The sequence below is a fragment of the Zootermopsis nevadensis genome, unplaced genomic scaffold (genome assembly GCF_977971745.1).
Source record: "Zootermopsis nevadensis isolate Lab colony 2312 unplaced genomic scaffold, Znev_1.0 Znev_ptg000016l, whole genome shotgun sequence".
NCBI lineage: Eukaryota > Metazoa > Arthropoda > Insecta > Blattodea > Termopsidae > Zootermopsis > Zootermopsis nevadensis.
Genome location: NW_028259148.1, coordinates 12,502,700 through 12,525,651, shown reverse-complemented (window position 1 = coordinate 12,525,651; position 22,952 = coordinate 12,502,700). Strand labels below are relative to the sequence as shown.

The following is a 22,952-nucleotide window of genomic DNA, read 5'->3' as shown; positions in this document are numbered from 1 at the left end:
TTTCTCACGTTAATGAAAGAACACAGGTTGAGGTTGTTTTATGGAATATTTGGGCCAAGGAGGGTCGAAGTTACAGCAGGATGGAGAAAATTACACAGTGAGGAACTTTATAATAAAGTAAAATGAGGTCTGCGGAAATGTTGTACGCATGGAGGACATGAGAAATTTCTACAAAATTTGGGTCGGAAGATGAGAGGATAACATTAAAATGCATTTCACGGAAGTAGAGTATGATTTGATGTTCTCACGATGGTGAGTGTGAAGATTGGTGTCTTCTGGGTGACGGAAGTTAAGGATATTTCAGAGGTCCTCTGAAACGTCGGTAAACATCCAACCCAACCCAGAAAACAGCCATCTTGATGGGGTGTGAAGTTTCGTACTGGATTTATCTCGTTAGTGGCTAGATTTTGTAAACACGGTAATGAACTTTTGGGTTCCGTAAAATGTGGAAAACGTCTTGTGTATCGGAGCGTTTTGTCAGCTTCTCAGGGAGGACTCCACTCAGTGGGCGAACGGCATATTCCAAGCTCGGATGTTGTCTAGTTGCACAGAAGTGAAGATAATGAAATCATTGGTCTGTGTGACCGGAAGTACGGTCAACGACGGTTTATTGTATGGTCCAGCAGGTTTCGGACTCGAGACGCATGCGCGGTGGAAACCGAACTGAGACCACGAGATATACTTTGGTGCTCTTCGACGAGTGCCCCAGATTCATCCTGCTTCCACAGGAAAAACCTCGACGACGTATTTACTTCTTAGCTTCTGAAGAAGGAGCCTCTGCCTTGTGGAGTTATTAACTTCGATTCAGTCTTCCATAGGAGACAATTTAAGAATTCGGGTAACTTCAAATAGAAGACGAAATTTCTTGTTTGGTGATTAAGACATTGTTTTCGTCACTGTCAGTCCTCGGAGTTGTCATTACATAAGTTCACTTAACTTGGAGCTAAGTATTGCTTCAGAGAAATAGCCTATTCAAATTCATGATACAATAAAGAAATTTGTATCCCCTAGGCTCGTACATTTTTTCACGTCATACATAATGGATCATCACTTTAGATGCAGTCAAATCAGGCCTGATGTCGGTATAAGAGATGCAGCCAGTAACTTCTGGACATATTTATCTGGAATCAAATTAACTCCGACAGCTGCAAAGGATGATGTTTCTCATATCGAAATAAATGGACCTAGAAGCTACTATTACACTTATATAGCCAAGAAGTAACTAGCCTTTTGTGGTATTTCGAAGGTTCATCACCTTGCTCACGAAAGCTCGCCACCGGTCCGTATCCTGACCCAAACGAAGTCAATCAACACCATTCAACTCCGTTTCCACAAGATCTCGTTTTGCATTACATTCGCCTCTACGTCTGGGTCTCTTTTAGTGGTTTTCCCATTTAGGCTTGCCAACTACAATCACAAAAGCATTTCCCATCTTCCCCATACTTCTTCCGTATTTTTTGATTTGATTACCTTAAAAAGAACTTGGTGAAAGGTATAAATTATGGAGCGTATTATTATACAGTTTTCTATATTCTCCTGCTAATTCATCCTTCGGAAAGCCCAAGTATTCCTCTAAGAAATTCTGTGCTCCTTCCTTCACGCAAGGGATCAAATTTCAAACCCATACAAAACAAGTGGTAAAATTGTACTATTAAATATTTTAATATTTACGTTTTGTATAGCGTGCACCGAATGTCGCAGCTGACTAGTTAGCACTCGGCTTCGTTTTCAAGAAGTCCTGGGTTCAAATCTCGACTTGCAGACCAGCTGTTATGACTGAGGGTTTTAATGCCATGATCATATTTTAATTAGGCTACAACCACAGTATTCTAACTATTTGTTTTATTAATTATTTTAGTGTTCTGTCTGACGACAGGTCCATATGAACAAAATCCTTCCATCCTTTTCTCGGACTGGGACCTGTTCATATACGTTCTTGGCAGATGATCCAGAAGTGGTTTGCCATTGCCTTCTTCTGTGTGTGAATGGAGTAATTGTTGGGATGCCACGGAGAAAAACTCCGTGTTGCCTAGACCACGGCCTTGCCCAACACAAGTTATAAATTCGGGCACCGCCGGGAATCGAACCCGAGACCCCAGGATTACAACGCCAGCGTTCTAACCGCTAGACCACCTCATCTTATTATTATTTAGTGTTCTGTCTGAGGACAGGTCCATATGAACAGGATCCTTCGATCCTTTTTTCGGACTGGGACCTGTTCATATATGTTCTTGGCAGATGATCCAGAAGTGGTTTGCCATTGCCTTCTTCTGTGTGTGAATGCAGTAATTGTTGGGATGCCACGGAGAAACCGGGGAAGCCCCCGGAGGAAAACGTCGTGTTGCCTAGACCACGGCCTTGCCCAACACAAGTTATAAATTCGGGCACCGCCGAGAATCGAACCCGAGACCTCAGGATTACAAGGCCAGCGTGGCGGTCATTCTAACTCTACCAAATTTTTAAAGGCTTTATTAACTACCCTTATATGCTTCAGGCCTGTAGTTTTATAACCGGTCTATCTGGATTAGTCGATATGTTTAGTGAAGTCGATTCCAGACTGGGGGCATACGTCTGTCAGCGAAGGAATTGTGCAATAAGAGAGGACAGTGGAGTGGACGTGGGTGGATACTGGCTAGTGGCTTTATAGTGCAACGGAACTGTCGGTACGAACAGTTAGCTGCAAGAAGGATTTAAAAATATTTAGTCTCAAAAACACCGCACGACAACAACAACAAGGAAGTGGCAGTTGTAAGGGTGCGGAATTGTTGTTGAATGACGTAGAACGGACGCCAGACCTGCTTCATTGGATAGAACGTTTTGTTCGTTGTTTGTGTTGAATCCTTGAAATAAAGCAAACATATTTGTCTGAGAAAGTAATATATCAATGTCACACGCGAGAAATAGTGAATGCAATGTAATACGAGGTGCGATCGGAAAGTTTCAAGACTGCGCATATATATATATATATATATATATATAAAAACCCGTACACTTATCTCAGGTATTAAATTCATCCATCACCCTCGAAGTAGTTCCCCTGGGAGTGAACACAACGATCCCAGCGCCGCTGCCAAGCCTGGAAGCATCCCTGGAAATCTTTCTTTGTCAGCCTGTCAAGCACCATCTGCGATTCTGCCTGAATCTCTTCTATCGTCTCAAATCTCCCTCCCATTAGCTGAATTTTCATCTTTGGGAAGAGGAAGAAGTCACACGGAGCTTAGAAAGGAAGTTGGGGTCGGTTCTTGCAAGATCTTTGAGCTCCTGACAAACGAGATGTCAAGTCGATTCTGCTTCTGGTCCTCAGACAGGATGCGTCGCGTGTGGAGTTCTTCCTTTAGAATCAGCTGACAGGTCCCATAGCCTATCCCAACAATGTCGCACAAGTCGTTGATGGTACGACGTCGATCTTCGTGAATGGCCTGCCGAATCTTCGTAACATTTTCGGGCGTTGTGCTCGTCATCATCGACAGAGGTTCGGCCATTTTTAAAACGTGAATGCCACACAAAAGTTTGTGCACGACCCATTGCGGACTCCCCAAATGCTTGCTTTAGCATTTCATAGGTTTCCGTAGCCGTTTTGGCGAGTCTTTGGCAAGAGATTCAGGCAGAATCGCAGATGGTGCTTGACAGGCTGACAAAGAAAGATTTCCAGGGATGCTTCCAGGCTTGGCAGCGGCGCTGGGATCGTTGTGTTCACTCCCAGGGGAACTACTTCGAGGGTGATGGATGAATTTAATACCTGAGATAAGTGTACGGGTTTTTATAGGCGCAGTCTTGAAACTTTCCGATCGCACCTCGTATATTACGATTCGTAGTGGTTGTGGGGAAATTAACAAAAGTGTGTCTAACAGTTACTGCCAAGGATTTACATGATGTTGATATCTGCTTAAATAATGTTTTGTTTGTCAATTAACGTAAGTGAAGTGTCTAGTGATTGCAGTGAACTTTGTGCATTGTTTAACATCCATCACCATCGACTTCCTTCTATCACATAAAATCGACATCCCGTCGGCTTCCGATCGAATATCGTCTCTTTACCTGTCAAATTCCCATGTAAAGAAGCCATGACGTCGACTGAAGAGTACACACGCGTTATTAATTATTACTCCGTTAAGGAGACAAGAATTACAGTAATCGTCTACTAATCGGTTTTAGCTTTGTGATAAGACGATTACATTTATTTACATTTCTAAGCTTTTACTCTGGTACCAACCTCCTTACCAACATCTAACATAGATTTTTTCCCCTTATGATATTTAAATTCTGGTTCAAAAATTGCATTCATCACATTAGACCACAAAGTCATGTGACCTATCCAATTCTAATCCCTATTTATTTTTATGTATCCTACTAAGGACGAATTGTAAAATAAGTTTCAAATGTAATGATATTAGAAAAGGATAGGATGCGAAAGGGAACGGTTGTGGAGTAATTTAAGACAGTGGTATTCAACCTGGGGTACGCGTACCCCCGGGGGTACGTGAAGACATCTTAGGGGAAACGTGAAATTTAAAAAAAAAAATATTTTATGATAAACACTGAATAATCAGTAATGTAATTTATTTAATTTATTTTAGATGTAGATTATATACTATGTATAACTTGAATTATACTTTGGGTGGTACAGAGTTGAAGAGAAATTATATCTGGGGGTACGCGAACAAAAAAGGTTGAATACCACTGATTTAAGACGCTATCTGGAAATTTGTGTAGGGGTACTGAGGAAAGCCATGAAATCTTTAGTTGGGGTAGATATCTCCGAGAAGATATTTGAGCTGGTGACCTCCCGAATACGAAGGAGCGTTAATAGAATCGAAAAAAAGTTTAGCTTTACGGAGATATTTTGTTTAAATGCAGTAAAACGAATCTTAATTATTCAGTGAGAATGTCGTACAATGCTTCCCTCCAAGCTGAATCATAGGATTTTTTAAGTTTATAATTTGCTCATGTGCTGTTCCGTTTTACTTACATTTTTCTGCCACGTCTGACGAATTCAGAATGCCTAATCAGTAGTTGATCGAGTGCGTTGAAATGCACACCTATGATTCCAATAATTTCGTTTATGTTTTAGATTGCACTTGACATTAGAAAGTTTGTGCTTAGTTTTTAGCATTGGTGTTCATCAATATATCGCCCTTATGAACAGACAAATTAATAGATGCCTTCCACTACTTTGGAAATTCTTCCTAATTCCAAGCAAAATTAATAAGGAGAGCTTACAGGCTCCTTTCAGTCATTAAACCGTACAGTCTGCTGGAAGTTTCCCGACGTATCGGAAGTGCGTGTTGCCTCAATAACCTGGAAAATCGCCCTTAATCTTCGCCCTAATTATGGAGGCAGCAATCATCTGTGAAACTTCAGTAAACTTCTGAGCAACAATCCAGAAGATGCCTATCAAAAATTTATGAGTTTGTGGATCCGCATATATTAATTCCGCCGGAAATTAATCAGTGTCTGGCGATTTATATCTTTTCAGCTGTTCGATACCAGTATCAGCCTCAAAAGAAGCCGGCGTAGCTCAGTCAGTATAGTGACTGGCTACGGACAGGATGACCTGGGTTCGATCCCCGACGGGGGCAGAGGATTTTTCCTCTAGCCTCCTCTACAATGGGTACCGGGGTCCTTTCTCAGGGGTAAAGCACGGCCGGGGCGTGATGCTGACCACTCACCCCCATCTAGTGCCGAGGTCAAGAATACCGCCTCTCCCCCCAAGCGCCTACATGACGTATAGTGGGACAGCTTTACTTTTAATCAGCCTCAAAATACGAGGCGCGTCCCAAAAGTAAGTTTCCCACTCGTCCCACAGCTAGCAAACCTTATATTGAGCGAAGCGACTGTGCATACGTGATAGAGCAATGACGTAGCATGGCGCATGCACTAACGGCACCTCCCGCGTTCTCACAGTAGCATCGTTGCAGCTGTTGAAGATGGAGGTTCTTATTCCAGCTCCCGCCGACTGTGAAGTGCGGTCAGTGATAACGCTAGGCCGCACACGGCTCGACGGACAGCAAGTCTCCTGCAGGAGTTCAGCTGGGAGGTGTTTAATCATCCACCCTACAGCCCGGACCTCGCTCCCAGTGATTTCCATCTTTTCCTACACCTCAAGAAATTCCTGTCCGGTCAGCGTCAGCGTTTTGAGAATGACAGAGAGGCGGAGATGGTTGTCACACAGTGGTTCCAATCCCAGGCGGCAGACTTCTACGACGCAGGTATTAAAAGTTGGTCCCACGGTATGACCAATGTCTCAATTCCGGTGGCGAATATGTTGAAAAATAGCTGGACACTTGCTGTATCTGTTGCAATAAATATTTCCATGAAATTGTGTTTTGTTTCTGTAAACGGCCCCAGGGAAACTTACTTTTGTGACGCGCCTCGTAGCTAGACTCAGGTACTAATGGCTCGCTTGCATGTATTGCAGCTTGCGTAAAATAGTTAACCTAACGTACATTCAGTAGCAGACAAAATTCATTCTTTTATGTTTTCAAGATAATGTAGGATTCTGGAAGCAGATTACGTCTGTATTCACGAAGAGTACATTAAACGAAGGTCTTAACTGTGTACTTTAATCCAGACTTTTGTTACTGTTTTCCGCTTAGGCTGAAACGTTTTACACATCACCATGTTCTCGAACACTTTTCATCCATAATCTTCTTCCCCTATGGTGAGGGAGCCAGTTTTAAATCTATACAAGAAAACACGCAAAGTTTTAACTTGTAATGAGCAGGATAAAATGATTCAGTACTGAGTTATAAATTCACGAGATTCGATTTTCGTTGCTTGTATTGTACGTAAGCCGGTTTTGCATTAATTCGAGCTTGTATTCAGTTAACTGGAATTGGAATTGTGTTCCAGTACTCAGCCGAATCTCCAGTGACGTGAAGTGTTATTTTCCGTGGAGAAACATACGTGATCGGTCTCGAACTGAGAGTAGTCCACTCAGCATGGATACAACGTTCGTTCAAGTATTCAGTCCAAGAAATTGAATTGTTCCTGAAAGCTGCTGTATTAGTTATGAATTGTTATTATCGAAGATGTTTCGTAGGCTAGATGTTAGGTACGCGAAGGAATAAGATGACGCACGAATTTGGGTGCAAGTTTTGATTCCAGAAATTCAATCCCACCAATTTCATTAGCGATGTCTTTCTTTTGTAGGAATTTTAACGAAATTATTATGTTCTGTTGTCCACAAGCGTTCGTCAGACCACTATAACCTCATAAAATTTACGCTTTTGATTCTGAAAAGTTAGCCTTTTTCGTGTTTCTAGAGCCTTTGAACATACGCCATAATGAAAACAAACAGAAAATTGACTGATGCTCTCAAATTGCTATACGATATGGTAGCTAGTTACTGGAATGATCAAAGCAGTTACGAGCTTGAATAAATAATTCCTCTGTTTCAGGTAATTTGCAGTTCGCATTAATTCGTATTGGATTTCTAGCTAAAATCTAATAACTATAAACTGGGATTAGGTTTGAGACAGTTATTTCTTAACATGCTGGAGGACAACGCTTTACAATTTCTTATTCAATACATTCACAGCTTCTGTATGTACCATTTGTAAGTGTATATGTCTGTCTTATAATTGCAAATGTAATATAAAACTGAATTACGTGTCATTAAAATACACAGGAAATATTACAAAAGACGATCACAGTGTTTTATTAAACGTAACTCGGTTGGTTTATCTGACGTCATTGTATCGACAACAGAGGTTAACTACGTAGAATAATCTGAGAGTATTATACATAAGATGAATTCTAATTCTAATGGAGAAACTGGGCAAAATCTCTAAAATCCTCTGTCAGGACAGCAGGTATCCGGATCATATTTGAATAGAAAATATTTGGTAAGCACTTAGTGTGACAGTGGTAATGAATCAAGTGCGTAACTTGAATTCAGTTCAAGATAGTTAAGTTCAGTCAAGTTTAGAGCAGTTAAATTCAAATCGAGTTCTGTAAATTCGAATTAATTAAATTCGATTTGGTTCTGGTATCTAAATTTAAATTAAATCCAATAAATTTATCTTCGATTCAAAATTTTTTGAAGTCTTTCCTTGTGCAGATTTGGGTATGTACCCGTTAAGAGGCCTAAACTCCTAACATTAACAGGCCTATAGGCGCAGTTGATTTGTTAATTCTATCGCACTGATAGAAATTATGTCACCGACTGGGCGCATGTCTACTTACGAAGGTATTACATGTCTGTGATCCAAAGCTTTTATGGTGACTAACATTCATAAAACCTTCTCAGGCTGGTAGCCGTGTCAGGTGTTTAAAAATCACCAATGTTTTACACAGAACACACATCTACGAGGTGCGATCGGAAAGTTTCTAGACTGCGCCTATAAAAACCCGTACACTTATCTCAGGTATTAAATTCATCCATCACCCTCGAAGTAGTTCCCATGGGAGTGAACACAACGATCCCAGCGCCGCTGCCAAGCCTGGAAGCATCCCTGGAAATCTTTCTTTGTCAGCCTGTGAAGCACCATCTGCGATTCTGCCTGAATCTCTTCTATCGCCTCAAATCTCCTTCCCTTTAGCTGAATTTTCATCTTTGGGAAGAGGAAGAAGTCACACGAAGCTTAGAAAGGAAGTTGGGGTCTGTTCTTGCAAGATCTTTGAGCTCCTGACAAACGAGAAGTCGATTCTGCTTCTGGTCCTCAGACAGGATGCGTCGCGTGTGGAGTTCTTCCTTTAGAATCAGCTGACAGGTCCCATAGCCTATCCCAACAATGTCGCACAAGTCGTTGATGGTACGACGTCGATCTTCGTGAATGGCCTGCTGAATCTTCGTAACATTTTTGGGCGTTGTGCTCGAAGATGGTCGTCCAGAACGCTCGTCATCATCGACAGAGGTTCGGCCATTTTTAAAACGTGAATGCCACACAAAAGTTTGTGCACGACCCATTGCGGACTCCCCAAATGCTTGCTTTAGCATTTCATAGGTTTCAGTAGCCGTTTTGGCGAGTCTTTGGCAAAATTTGATGCACACGCCATTCCGAAATCGCAGGAGGGTCGGTGTAATGCACTACCAAAACGCCCGTAACTAAGAAACAAATGCTAATTCGATGATGCCGGCTGGCACACTGATTCACTATGAATGTAGGCCCAACCCCTTAGCGACAGAAGCTCGTACTACATCCGGTTCGCCCTCTATTGACACAGTCTGGAAACTTTTCGATCGCACCTCGTAATTCATGATTCTGATGACAGGGACAGAGATGGTACCTGGAACGTCGATGATTTTTAATCAAATGACACAGCTGATAGCCCTTGAAGATTTTATTAGTATTCTATATGGTCTATTTGCATTCGTTGTATGAAGTGAACGTATTTTCTGTTCTTTTATCCTCTTTCGAAATATTTCAGCGAATGCAGTAAACTTTGGTATGGCAAGTTTTTATTACAAGGTGTAAAAGGTGTCTCATTTTAATTCACTACAATCGCTATTTTGCATTAAGCTCAGTATATAATAAATACTAGAATGGACATTGAATGTAAAACGTAGACAATACCCAATAATATCCGTGATTATCGTTAAAACATTTGTGTTTGTCGTGAACTGTTCATGTCAACAAGATCCATACGGAATACGCGTAGCTTTACGAACATTATGGAGGCTTTGAGTTTCAACGTTAATATTGATGATTCTGTGTTTGGAGTGCTTTGTGTTAAAATAGAGTCCTAGAGATAGATCAGATGAAAATAACTAACATTAAAATAAATAAAAATTAACAGACCATATGTGTGAATGAATATGGCGGCCGAGTAGTTAATATTATTATTTAGTGGTCTGTCTGACGACAGGTCCATATGAACAGGATCCTTCCATCCTTTTCTCGGACTGGGACCTGTTCATATACGTTCTTGGCAGATGATCCAGAAGTGGTTTGCCATTGCCTTCTTCTGTGTGTGAATGGAGTAATTGTTGGGATGCCACGGAGGAAAACTCCGTGTTGCCTAGACCACGGCCTTGCCCAACACAAGTTATAAATTCGGGCACCGCCGGGAGTCGAACCCGAGACCCCAGGCTTACAAGGCCAGCGTTCTAACCGCTAGACCACCGTGGCTATAAATTAGTTAATACTACTCTTTTATAATCGGGAAGTCCCGGGATCAAACATCGGCTTCGAGACCTAACCTAACCTAACCTAACCTATGATTGTTCTTGGATTCCCTGAGTCTCTCCAGGCAAATGCTGGGATATTATTTTAAATTAGGCCACGACTGCTTCGTTACGTGCACTTTAGAAGTCGTGAATGATCAGTAATTTTCTTATTCGACGCCATATAAAAGAGTTAGTAGCAATGTCCTTAAGTAATTCGTAAATAAATTAAGCGCTCTGAGTTTCACATCTTTTTTTGACTGAAAGTAAGAGTTCTCATCTCTATCTGAGAGAGGAACTTTGTAAATAATAGATCTGTGTCATCACCCGCGTGCAGATGCAAACACCGTCAGTTAATGAGTCTACAATGTAAAGTCTGTTTTGTTTTCTGTCTCTCGTATGAACAAAAGTTAAGGCCCTGTGAAATATCGTATCTTCACTTTCTCATATAATTTTATTCTGTATAGCACAGTGGTAATTATTTGTACCATACGGTTTAACGTTCAGTAACTTATGTCGTACCATAAATACCTTGACCGCCACGGTGGTCTAGCGGTTAGAACGCTGGCCTTGTAATCCTGGGGTCTCGGGTTCGATTGCTGGCGGTGCCCGAATTTATAACTTGTGTTGGGCAAGGCCGTGGTCTAGGCAACACGGAGTTTTCCTCCGTGGCATCCCAACAATTACTCCATTCACACACAGAAGAAGGCAATGGCAAACCACTTCTGGATCATCTGCCAAGAACGTATATGAACAGGTCCCAGTCCGAGAAAAAGATGGAAGGATCCTGTTCATATGGACCTGTCGTCAGACAGAACACTAAAATAATAATAAGATGAGGTGGTCTAGCGGTTAGAACGCTGGCCTTGTAATCCTGGGGTCTCGGGTTCGATTCCCGGCGGTGCCCGAATTTATAACTTGTGTTGGGCAAGGCCGTGGTCTAGGCAACACGGAGTTTTCCTCCGTGGCATCCCAACAATTACTCCATTCACACACAGAAGAAGGCAATGGCAAACCACTTCTGGATCATCTGCCAAGAACGTATATGAACAGGTCCCAGTCCGAGAAAAGGATGGAAGGATCCTGTTCATATGGACCTGTCGTCAGACAGAACACTAATAATAAAATAATAATAAATACCTCAGAAATGAACATCATTCTAATATAGATTTTTGTACTAATTTTGTGGTAAAGGTAAGTTTTTGAAGGTCGTAATATAATTATTTTGCATTTCTTGCACGAATTGTATAGCGAGCACGCGTTATGATCTGGTCATGTCCGTCCGTCTATACTGTCGATTAAAATCGAGATACAATGGATGAATTTGGTTATAATTTCATGTGGAGGTTGGGCCATTCTGTTTGACCTTAAAATCTTGTTTCTTTTTTTAAATTTTCTGCGATCGGTGGTAACAAAATGGTAGATTAGGAAAGTCTTGAGGTTCTGCTAAATTTATATTTTTGTGTGCTTGTAGGAAAACTCAGGAACCAAAAATAATTATACCTGTGTTAAACTTAAACGTGGAGTTGGTAAACATAGACTGTTATGATTTTCTCCTTCCTGGTGATGGATCTTGGATCATTCGCGTCTTTTATAAGCGACCTTTAGCAGGTATTTAATACCTGTTGTTTGTAAATTTGAAGTACGAATCTCATATTTGAAAATTTGGTTTTGATCTCGAAGGAAGTACATTTCATAACAATAATCCATCGCTCTAATTCTAATAAAAAGACGAAACCCATAAATACACACACTGCAGGCTAAAAGTTGGCGGATATTAAAGATGGCATATAAATTTAAAATTTAGCATTTGAAAAGTTAAAAACTTCTTTAAATATTGACGAATGTGGAGGGAATAAGTTTGTCCCCGTTTGAAGACATTATCCAAGCATTTACCTCCAGGAGACTTCAGAAGGCGCAATAGATGTGATAACCAAACCGCCTTTGGCGCAGAATTTTGGTACTCGGGTTTGAATTACAAATTCTTCCGGCAGACAATATCAAAGGATTTGAACGTAGCCGACGGCAAACAGTAAGCATCAAAACACAAAGAATGAGCGGAGTGGAACTACAGGATGTTAAATCCCCTCTGTCGGTCTCAAAAGTTTGAGAAAAGTATAATAATAAAAAGATTCTAGGCCCAAATTTAATATCTACATATGTTGATTAAAAATAGTTGTGGGTAATTGGTTCAAAAAATAAATTGAAGATGTGGAAAGTTTAGGGGGTACAGAACATCCCCTGAAATATTTAATCGGGTACCCGAACCTCAGCGCACTCACGTAATCCACTCTCAAGCTGTCCGCACAAACGGACGAGTGTCGTGTTTCTGTTATTGTCGAGTTCTTACAAAAATACTTTTGTATTTGACCCAAATACAGAACAGATTCGTGTTTCTGTAAAGCGTCTTTTTTTTATGCATTTTTACAGATAAAATCTGTGCCGAACTTCATTATTTCTGTCCAGGAAAAATCCGTTGCATATTTAAATAGGTCATTACGGCCTCCATTCGCAATTTATTAATTGTTTCACGTCTCACTTGAAGCTACCACAGCGAGACAGCGTCGTTAAATAGACGAAGGACCTAAGAGTGTAATCTAAATCAGTGGTATTCAACCTTTTTTTGTTCGCGTACCCCCAGATATAATTTCTCTTCAACTTTGTACCCCCAAAGTTGTTGGTGTATAATTCAAGTTATACATAGTATATAATCTACATTTAAAATAAATTAAATAAATTACATTACTGATTATTCAGTGTTTATCATCAAATAATATTTTGTTTTAAATTTCACGTACCCCTTAAGATGTCTTGGCGTACCCCCAGATACAATTTCTCTTCAACTTTGTACCCCCAAAGTCGTTGGTGTACAATTCAAGTTATACATAGTATATAATCTACTTCTAAAATAAATTAAATAAATTACATTACTGATTATTCAGTGTTTATCATAAAATAATATTTTGTTTTAAATTTTACGTACCCCCTAAGATGTCTTCGCGTACCCCAGGTTGAATACCACTGATTTAAATGAATAGGAGCGATGGATGAGGAACTGAAAAGAACGCCGTTTTGAAATCGCATGTGTTTAAAAGAGGAAGTACTCCACTCTCGCTGTTGTCATGGATACTAGTTACGAAGGACTGGTGGTCGTTATATTAACGGTAGTCGGACGCACATGAACGTACGCGCGTATTAATATGATTGTTTAAATTCTAGTGCTAAAGTAGAACACGCGCACATCAGCGTTTAATAGCCGTAATAGGCCTATTTGAAGAACGAATTGCATGGACCATATTAACGGCAGTGTATGTAAAGCAGAGAAAAAGATCATGTAAACAAGATTTTAAATTCTGCACACGGTTTGTCTGTTTCATCCGCAGGGTAAACCTCGGCATGTGAGCTCAGTGATTCTTGAATTCGTTTTATCCCATCGAGCCGGTTCGGAAACCAATGTTCCACAAAAATAACTCTCAAGTTTTGCTGTACTACAGTTAGCGTGTGTATGAAAACGCTCGTTCGCTCGCCGTCGAAGCAATTAATATTTTACGTATTCAATTAGTTTGGAAATTCTGAAACCACATCTCTGTGAATCCCGGGACAAGCTGGTGATTTGGAGGAATGTAATACAAAATTGAATCAGCTTTTGAAAATATTGATTTTTCAGCGGAGGGTTTTGTGTCCGATTGAACAGTAGCGACAGGAGGAGTGAGGGTGTTAATGGCCGGTGGAAACTGACTTAGCTCATCGTGAAGATGGCTGCCTTCAGGGTTTGTTGCGTCGTGTAGTCTGGTAAAAGTTTACCAAAGTTTCAGAGGTCCTTGCTGCCTCTATCATCAGGGCGATCAGCAAGGACATATGAAACGTTGGTAAACTTCTACCAGACTACACGACGCAACAAACCCTGAAGGCAGCCATCTTCGGACTCACCGCCGTGAAAACCTCAAATCCTACTGACTTACTTACTGACTTATTTACTGGCTTACTCACTTACTTACTGACTTATTTACTGGCTTACTCACTTACTTACTGACTTACTTACTGACTTATTTACTGGCTTACTCACTTACTTACTGACTTATTTACTGGCTTACTCACTTACTTACTGACTTACTTACTGACTTATTTACTGGCTTACTCACTTACTTACTGACTTACTTACTGACTTATTTACTGGCTTACTCACTTACTTACTGACTTATTTACTGGCTTACTCACTTACTTACTGACTTACTTACTGACTTATTTACTGGCTTACTCACTTACTTACTGACTTACTTACTGACTTATTTACTGGCTTACTCACTTACTTACTGACTTATTTACTGGCTTACTCACTTACTTACTGACTTACTTACTGACTTATTTACTGGCTTACTCACTTACTTACTGACTTATTTACTGGCTTACTCACTTACTTACTGACTTACTTACTGACTTATTTACTGGCTTACTCACTTACTTACTGACTTACTTACTGACTTATTTACTGGCTTACTCACTTACTTACTGACTTATTTACTGGCTTACTCACTTACTTACTGACTTACTTACTGACTTATTTACTGGCTTACTCACTTACTTACTGACTTACTTACTGACTTATTTACTGGCTTACTCACTTACTTACTGACTTATTTACTGGCTTACTCACTTACTTACTGACTTACTTACTGACTTATTTACTGGCTTACTCACTTACTTACTGACTTACTTACTGACTTATTTACTGGCTTACTCACTTACTTACTGACTTATTTACTGGCTTACTCACTTACTTACTGACTTACTTACTGACTTATTTACTGGCTTACTCACTTACTTACTGACTTACTTACTGACTTATTTACTGGCTTACTCACTTACTTACTGACTTATTTACTGGCTTACTCACTTACTTACTGACTTACTTACTGACTTATTTACTGGCTTACTCACTTACTTACTGACTTATTTACTGACTTATTTACTGGCTTACTCACTTACTTACTGACTTATTTACTGGCTTACTCACTTACTTACTGACTTACTTACTGACTTATTTACTGGCTTACTCACTTACTTACTGACTTACTTACTGACTTATTTACTGGCTTACTCACTTACTTACTGACTTATTTACTGGCTTACTCACTTACTTACTGACTTACTTACTGACTTATTTACTGGCTTACTCACTTACTTACTGACTTATTTACTGGCTTACTCACTTACTTACTGACTTACTTACTGACTTATTTACTGGCTTACTCACTTACTTACTGACTTATTTACTGGCTTACTCACTTACTTACTGACTTACTTACTGACTTATTTACTGGCTTACTCACTTACTTACTGACTTACTTACTGACTTATTTACTGGCTTACTCACTTACTTACTGACTTATTTACTGGCTTACTCACTTACTTACTGACTTACTTACTGACTTATTTACTGGCTTACTCACTTACTTACTGACTTACTTACTGACTTATTTACTGGCTTACTCACTTACTTACTGACTTATTTACTGGCTTACTCACTTACTTACTGACTTACTTACTGACTTATTTACTGGCTTACTCACTTACTTACTGACTTATTTACTGGCTTACTCACTTACTTACTGACTTACTTACTGACTTATTTACTGGCTTACTCACTTACTTACTGACTTACTTACTGACTTAGTTACTTACTGACTGGCTTACTCACTTACTTACTGACTTACTTACTGACTTATTTACTAGCTTACTCACTTACTTACTGACTTATTTACTGGCTTACTCACTTACTTACTGACTTATTTACTGGCTTACTCACTTACTTACTGACTTACTTACTGACTTATTTACTGGCTTACTCACTTACTTACTGACTTACTTACTGACTTAGTTACTTACTGACTGGCTTACTCACTTACTTACTGACTTAGTTACTTACTGACTGGCTTACTCACTTACTTACTGACTTACTTACTGACTTAGTTACTTACTGACTGGCTTACTTACTGACCTACTGACTTACTTACTGACTTACTTACTGACTTACTTACTGGCTTACTCACTCACTTACTGACTTACTGACTGACTTACTGACTGACTTAGATACTGACTTACGTACTGACTTACTTACTGGCTTACTTACTGGCTTACTGGCTTACTTACTGGCTTACTCACTCACTTACTGACTTACTTACTGACTTAGTTACTTACTGACTTACTTAGTTACTTACTGACTGGCTTACTTACTGACTTAGTTACTTACTGACTGGCTTACTTACTGACCTACTGACTTACTTACTGACTTATTTACTAGCTTACTTACTGACTTACTTACTGACTTACTTACTGACTTACTTACTTACTTACTGACTTACTTACTGACTTACTTACTGACTTACTTACTTACTGTCACTGCCCAAGGCAACGAACGAGAACAGACTCTAAGTCTAGACTTTTGGTTAATGGATTTTAAGTTTGATTCAACTACACTCGTAAATCTCGACCGGCAACAAACTTGAATCAGTTGGCTTGAGAGATAATCGATTTGTATTTCGGCGATCCCATTTGAAAATTATCATGGGATTTCTCAATGTTTTTGAATAAGTGAAGGCATAGAATGTCTATACTGAAATAGGTCACTACTATTTCCTTCAGAATCCTTAGGTTCGCATTCAGTTGGACGATGTGTTACATTTTAATTCCAGCTGGGTCATCACATACGGCAGTATTCAGTGACCCAAACTTCAGGTTAACTTAATTTATATTTGGCATTGGCATTTCATTCACACTAAATGTAACTGTTACATTACTATGTCTCGGTCGCCGGCACCTCATTTATCGTAACGAATAAGACGTTGATATTAACGTGTGGCAGGACCGGTTAGGCGCCAGCCTCTCACCGCTGAGGCCGAGTTTGCGCTTTGGACAGTCTGTGGGATTCACGGTGGACTTGGTGGCACTGGGACAACTTTTCTCCGAGTCCTTCGATTTCCCCCCCGTCTGTGCCATCCAAATTCTGCTCCATATTCACTCGCGTATCAACTGGGGTTGGAAAAAAGCCCCACTAGAGGCCCATTTTCACGTAGACATTGCCTTATCCTGTCGAAGGAGTAACAGACCGGCTTAATAACCAGCGCTCTTGTACATTTAAACCTTTCCATCTGGCTTTCGTGTGGTAGGTCTTCTGTTCGAATCCGTGCTGGTACCAGATGAGGAAATTAAAATAATTATCAGGTATGTAAGACTTGAGGTTCTCACAGCGGTGAGTATGAAGATATCCGTCTTCTGGGTTGTTGCGCTGTGTAGTCTGGTCAATGTTAACCAACGTTTCAGAGGTCATACTGCCTCCGTCATCAGGGCGATGAATATGCCCTGATGACGGAGGCAGTATGACCTCTGAAATGTTGGTTAACATCGACCAGACTACACAGCGCAACAACCCAGAAGACAGAAATCTTCATCGCCCTGATGACGGAGGCAGTATGACTTCTGAAACGTTGGTTAACATCGACCAGACTACACAGCGCAACAACCCAGAATACAGAAATCTTCATCGCCCTGATGAAGGAGGCAGTATGACCTCTGAAATGTTGGTTAACATCGACCAGACTACACAGCGCAACAACCCAGAAGACAGAAATCTTCATCGCCCTGATGAAGGAGGCAGTATGACCTCTGAAATGTTGGTTAACATCGACCAGACTACACAGCGCAACAACCCAGAAGACAGAAATCTTCATCGCCCTGATGAAGGAGGCAGTATGACCTCTGAAATGTTGGTTAACATCGACCAGACTACACAGCGCAACAACCCAGAAGACAGAAATCTTCATCGCCCTGATGAAGGAGGCAGTATGACCTCTGAAATGTTGGTTAACATCGACCAGACTACACAGCGCAACAACCCAGAAGACAGAAATCTTCATCGCCCTGATGAAGGAGGCAGTATGACCTCTGAAATGTTGGTTAACATCGACCAGACTACACAGCGCAACAACCCAGAAGACAGAAATCTTCATCGCCCTGATGAAGGAGGCAGTATGACCTCTGAAATGTTGGTTAACATCGACCAGACTACACAGCGCAACAACCCAGAAGACAGAAATCTTCATCGCCCTGATGAAGGAGGCAGTATGACCTCTGAAATGTTGGTAAACATCGACCAGACTACACAGCGCAACAACCCAGTAGACGGAAATATTTAATTATCAGGTACTTAAATACTGTACGATATGAGACATGTATCGTTGGACCCCACACATCAGCGGTAATTAATAGAATATCTATAATAATAGATTAAACAAATAACAACCTTAGAGTTCCGGAAGATGTTAATGAAGTTTGTCGAGGATTTATGATCCACATTTATACTGTAATATACTGGACTGTGGTTTTGTAAAAATTGAAACGTGACTGGGCACATGTGTGTTTGTTTTAACCTCCCATCAAATATAACATTTTGCGTGAGCTTGCATATTAAAATAGACGCTGTTAACACCTCTAATTTTTTTTTAGTGAAACTGAATTGCGTGTGGGGAGACCTCTGTTGTGAGCTATGCTATTCCCATCGCACGATATTCTGCTGAACGAAATACTAAAAGGAGTTGTTCATTATAGCCACTGCTCAGAATAATAGATACGATTCATAGTAGGAATCGATAAGTGAATATACTCGGGAGTCTGTCTGGCGGATATGATATCTCTTTTGTTTTTAGTGATACAATCGCTTCGCCACACCGAGACGGACTGGGTGTAATACCATCATAAAAAAATCAGGTTGTCAACAAGCTCGAGAAGTGTGGTGTGTCGGTGGCGGTGTGCAGAGACTCCTTGCGGAGGGTGGGCGGGGTATCTGCTGCACGGGGGAGCTCGACTACGTATTGAGCGTCGGGTTGCGTTGCGCAGTGCCAGGCGACGAGTCAGTGGAAGAAGACTCGGTTCTGGCTTTGGCCCTGACGTACCACCAGAAGCTCGAGTGTGCTGGCTGGCGTGCCATGCCCGGGACGCTGAAACCCACGCCTACCCCAGTGAAATGCAGTCTGATTACTCTTGTCTAATTAATTTGACAGTGCGGATTCTTTAATTAATTTCTATAAAACATTCGTCAAGACAAACAGTACTGAAAATTAAGTAATTTCATCTGTGCGTTTTTTTTTGTGAATATTATTTTCTATCGTTGAGTTCAGCATTGTGTCGGCAGTTTGTGGACGGACAGTTGGAAGTGGTGAGTGAGTCATCCAGTCTGAGTCTGTCCAGTATAAATTACGACTCCATCTCATTAATGTGCGTATTACAGACCTCATTCGCGGATAATGTTTTGTTAGCGGGGAGTGACGAACAAATATTACTTTCATTGTCATCAAGACAGGTCAGTTGAAATTGACACAATATTAATAGAAATTACTTGGAACTCACTGGGCTGATCATGTATCGTGGGGACAATGTGACGGTGTCTGCGTGCCTCCAGTTAATAAACAGCTTCAAGTCGAAACGCTGTCTTGAGTCAGAAATAGTGAGCGTAACTTAAAAATTAATGTTTAATACTTTAAAAACCTTAGATATTTTGTTTACGTTAAGTATTTTTACAAAGTGTCAGTAGTGAAAGGTATTATTCTAACTTGTGGTTGTGACGTATTTCGTAAGGACGTTGAAATGATGACAGAATTGCTCAAGTGATTATATTTACTGCGATGAATGAGGTTATGAAGGGGAGTGTTTCGTGCATTTATGAACGCATTAAGGCAAGAGGATTATGGACCTACTGGCAGCTGGCTGGCAAATATAACGAGTGACTGAAACTAATTAGCTGACGTAACATAAACTTTTGAAATATGTGTGTCTGGAGCAAATATTAAAGCGGAAAAACTATGGCCGACTTCGGTGGGATGTTGACGCCTCTAGCAGTATTAACCCTCATCATCTTAACAGGTAGGACGGCACAGTCGCTGAGAAATTACTTACTCGTAAAATGACGAGAATTTGATTAACAAGTTTCGCTTGGATCGACAGATTAGATCTTAGAGCATGAAGTCTAAGTGGGTTTCAGAAGGGAGCAGTAGACCTCAGATTGTCATACTTGAGTGGACTTCCACACCAGTCAAATTGGCTATTAAACTTCAGTTAACCGGGTTTTATGCCTGAAAACAGACTTATCCTTCTAAAGTGACCAGTAATAGGACATAGTAAGTTTTTGCGTGATTTTTTAAATGTCAAATGGGAAAGTTTTTGTGGTAATGTTGCCATTTGATAAACTTGAAATTTATTTTCAATACTCTGTAGCAGACGAAAGAAGGATTTAAAGTTGAAGTTGTTAATATTTTTCGATTATGTTTCGAATTTTGTTTCTTCTAGAATCATTGCGAGGTTAAATGCACACACGAACGTGTTGAGAGTGGTTTAATAGTTAACGTGTTATGTGGAAATATGGTTTTAAACATTGGATCGCCTTGTATTATTGCTATTGCATTCTGAAGCTCATTTGTTCACGTACAGGATAATTGTGTACCTCTGTAATGTTTTACTGTGTACCGTAAGATGATAATGTTGCGTCATATTGTGATGATTATAATTGTTTAATTTTAACCGTCTAATCACAATAAAATATTTTATTAAATATTAAAATATTATTACTACAATTAACATTTAATATTTAAAATATTTTATTAAATATTAAAATATTATTACTACAATTAACATTTAATATTTAAAATATTTTATTAAATATTAAAATATTATTACTACAATTAACATTTAATATTTAAAATATTTTATTAAATATTAAAATATTATTACTACAATTAACATTTAATATTTAAAATATTTTATTAAATATTAAAATATTATTACTACAATTAACATTTAATATTTAAAATATTTTATTAAATATTAAAATATTATTACTACAATTAACATTTAATATTTAAAATATTTTATTAAATATTAAAATATTATTACTACAATTAACATTTAATATTTAAAATATTTTATTAAATATTAAAATATTATTACTACAATTAACATTTAATATTTAAAATATTTTATTAAATATTAAAATATTATTACTACAATTAACATTTAATATTTAAAATATTTTATTAAATATTAAAATATTATTACTACAATTAACATTTAATATTTAAAATATTTTATTAAATATTAAAATATTATTACTACAATTAACATTTAATATTTAAAATATTTTATTAAATATTAAAATATTATTACTACAATTAACATTTAATATTTAAAATATTTTATTAAATATTAAAATATTATTACTACAATTAACATTTAATATTTAAAATATTTTATTAAATATTAAAATATTATTACTACAATTAACATTTAATATTTAAAATATTTTATTAAATATTAAAATATTATTACTACAATTAACATTTAATATTTAAAATATTTTATTAAATATTAAAATATTATTACTACAATTAACATTTAATATTTAAAATATTTTATTAAATATTAAAATATTATTACTACAATTAACATTTAATATTTAAAATATTTTATTAAATATTAAAATATTATTACTACAATTAACATTTAATATTTAAAATATTTTATTAAATATTAAAATGATGCTCTTTCTATCGAAATGTTCGATTTACAATTAGAGCATCATCTTTTTCACGACATGTTTCGGTTTTCAATGAACCATCTTCAGGTGTATAATCGATATAAATTCAAATGTATATATATCGATTATACACCTGAAGATGGTTCATTGAAAACCGAAACATGTCGTGAAAAAGATGATGCTCTAATTGTAAATCGAACATTTCGATAGAAAGAGCATCATTTTGATATATTTTAAATATTTTAAATATTAAATGTTAATTGTAGTAATAATATTTTAATATTTAATAAAATATTTTAAATATTAAATGTTAATTGTAGTAATAATATTTTAATATTTAATAAAATATTTTAAATATTAAATGTTAATTATAGTAATAATATTTTAATATTTAATAAAATATTTTAAATATTAAATGTTAATTGTAGTAATAATATTTTAATATTTAATAAAATATTTTATTGTGATTAGACGGTTAAAATTAAACAATTATAAACAATGTGTACCGTAAATTAAGGTCAGACCCTCGGTTACATGGTTTCTGCTGCATGCGGTGACGATATATTCAACAAAGGTGTTTATTTTTTGTTTATTGATATTTTATAAACTTACATACGTATAGAATTTCTTTAAAAAATTCTATCTGAATATTCTTTAGATTTAATACTGTGCATTTTGACTGTCTTTTGTTTTATTTATTATTGTAGATTTTATGTTAGTGTATTATTTAGTTTTAAGAATAATCTATAATTTCTTTGGATTCTTTTGCATTTACCTTTAATTTTCATTGTGAAACACTTCAATAATTGGAGAACTGTATTATGATGATTATTTAACGACGCTAATTGGTAAGATTATACGTTTAACGGTAAAATGAGATGATTAGTGAAAACAGAATTGTAAACGATATTTAAGGAAGCTGTTGTAGCTTAATTTACAGTATAATCCAGGGATTTTACTTGAAATACCGAGGAAAAGTATGGAAATCCTAAGTCAGATTAGCCGATGTCAGTCCAAGATTTTATCCCTGAATTTTCCGAAAATAAAATAGGAGTGGGTCTGCACCCAACAGCGAATTCGGCCTAGACTTGAGACAAATACTGCGGTTTTAGAATTTAGTTTTGTTAGAAAATCACGTGATTATCATATCAGTGATATTGTTATCAACGTTGGTGGAGTGTCTAAGATGAACGGGGAACAGAATAGGTATATAAACGAGAATGTTGTAACATTAATCCACCAGTAAACATCGTGCGTTGCTCT

The 22,952-nt window shown here is 38.0% G+C and overlaps 1 protein-coding gene across 2 annotated transcripts in view; it reads left to right on the top strand.

The window, feature by feature from the left end:
• LOC110839985 (zwei Ig domain protein zig-8-like) overlaps window positions 1-22,952 on the top strand; it is a 338,556-nt gene that overhangs the window by 21,619 nt on the left and 293,985 nt on the right. Inside the window, exon 1 of one of the 2 annotated variants that reach the window (XM_087349688.1) lies at window positions 18,988-20,023. The exons of the other annotated variant lie outside the window; for it this stretch is intronic. Within the exon in view, the coding sequence (XP_087205814.1) occupies window positions 19,963-20,023 (61 nt within the window). The 5' untranslated portion in view covers window positions 18,988-19,962. Of the gene's footprint in view, window positions 1-18,987; window positions 20,024-22,952 lie in introns of those variants that run through there. 2 annotated transcript variants of the gene reach the window in all.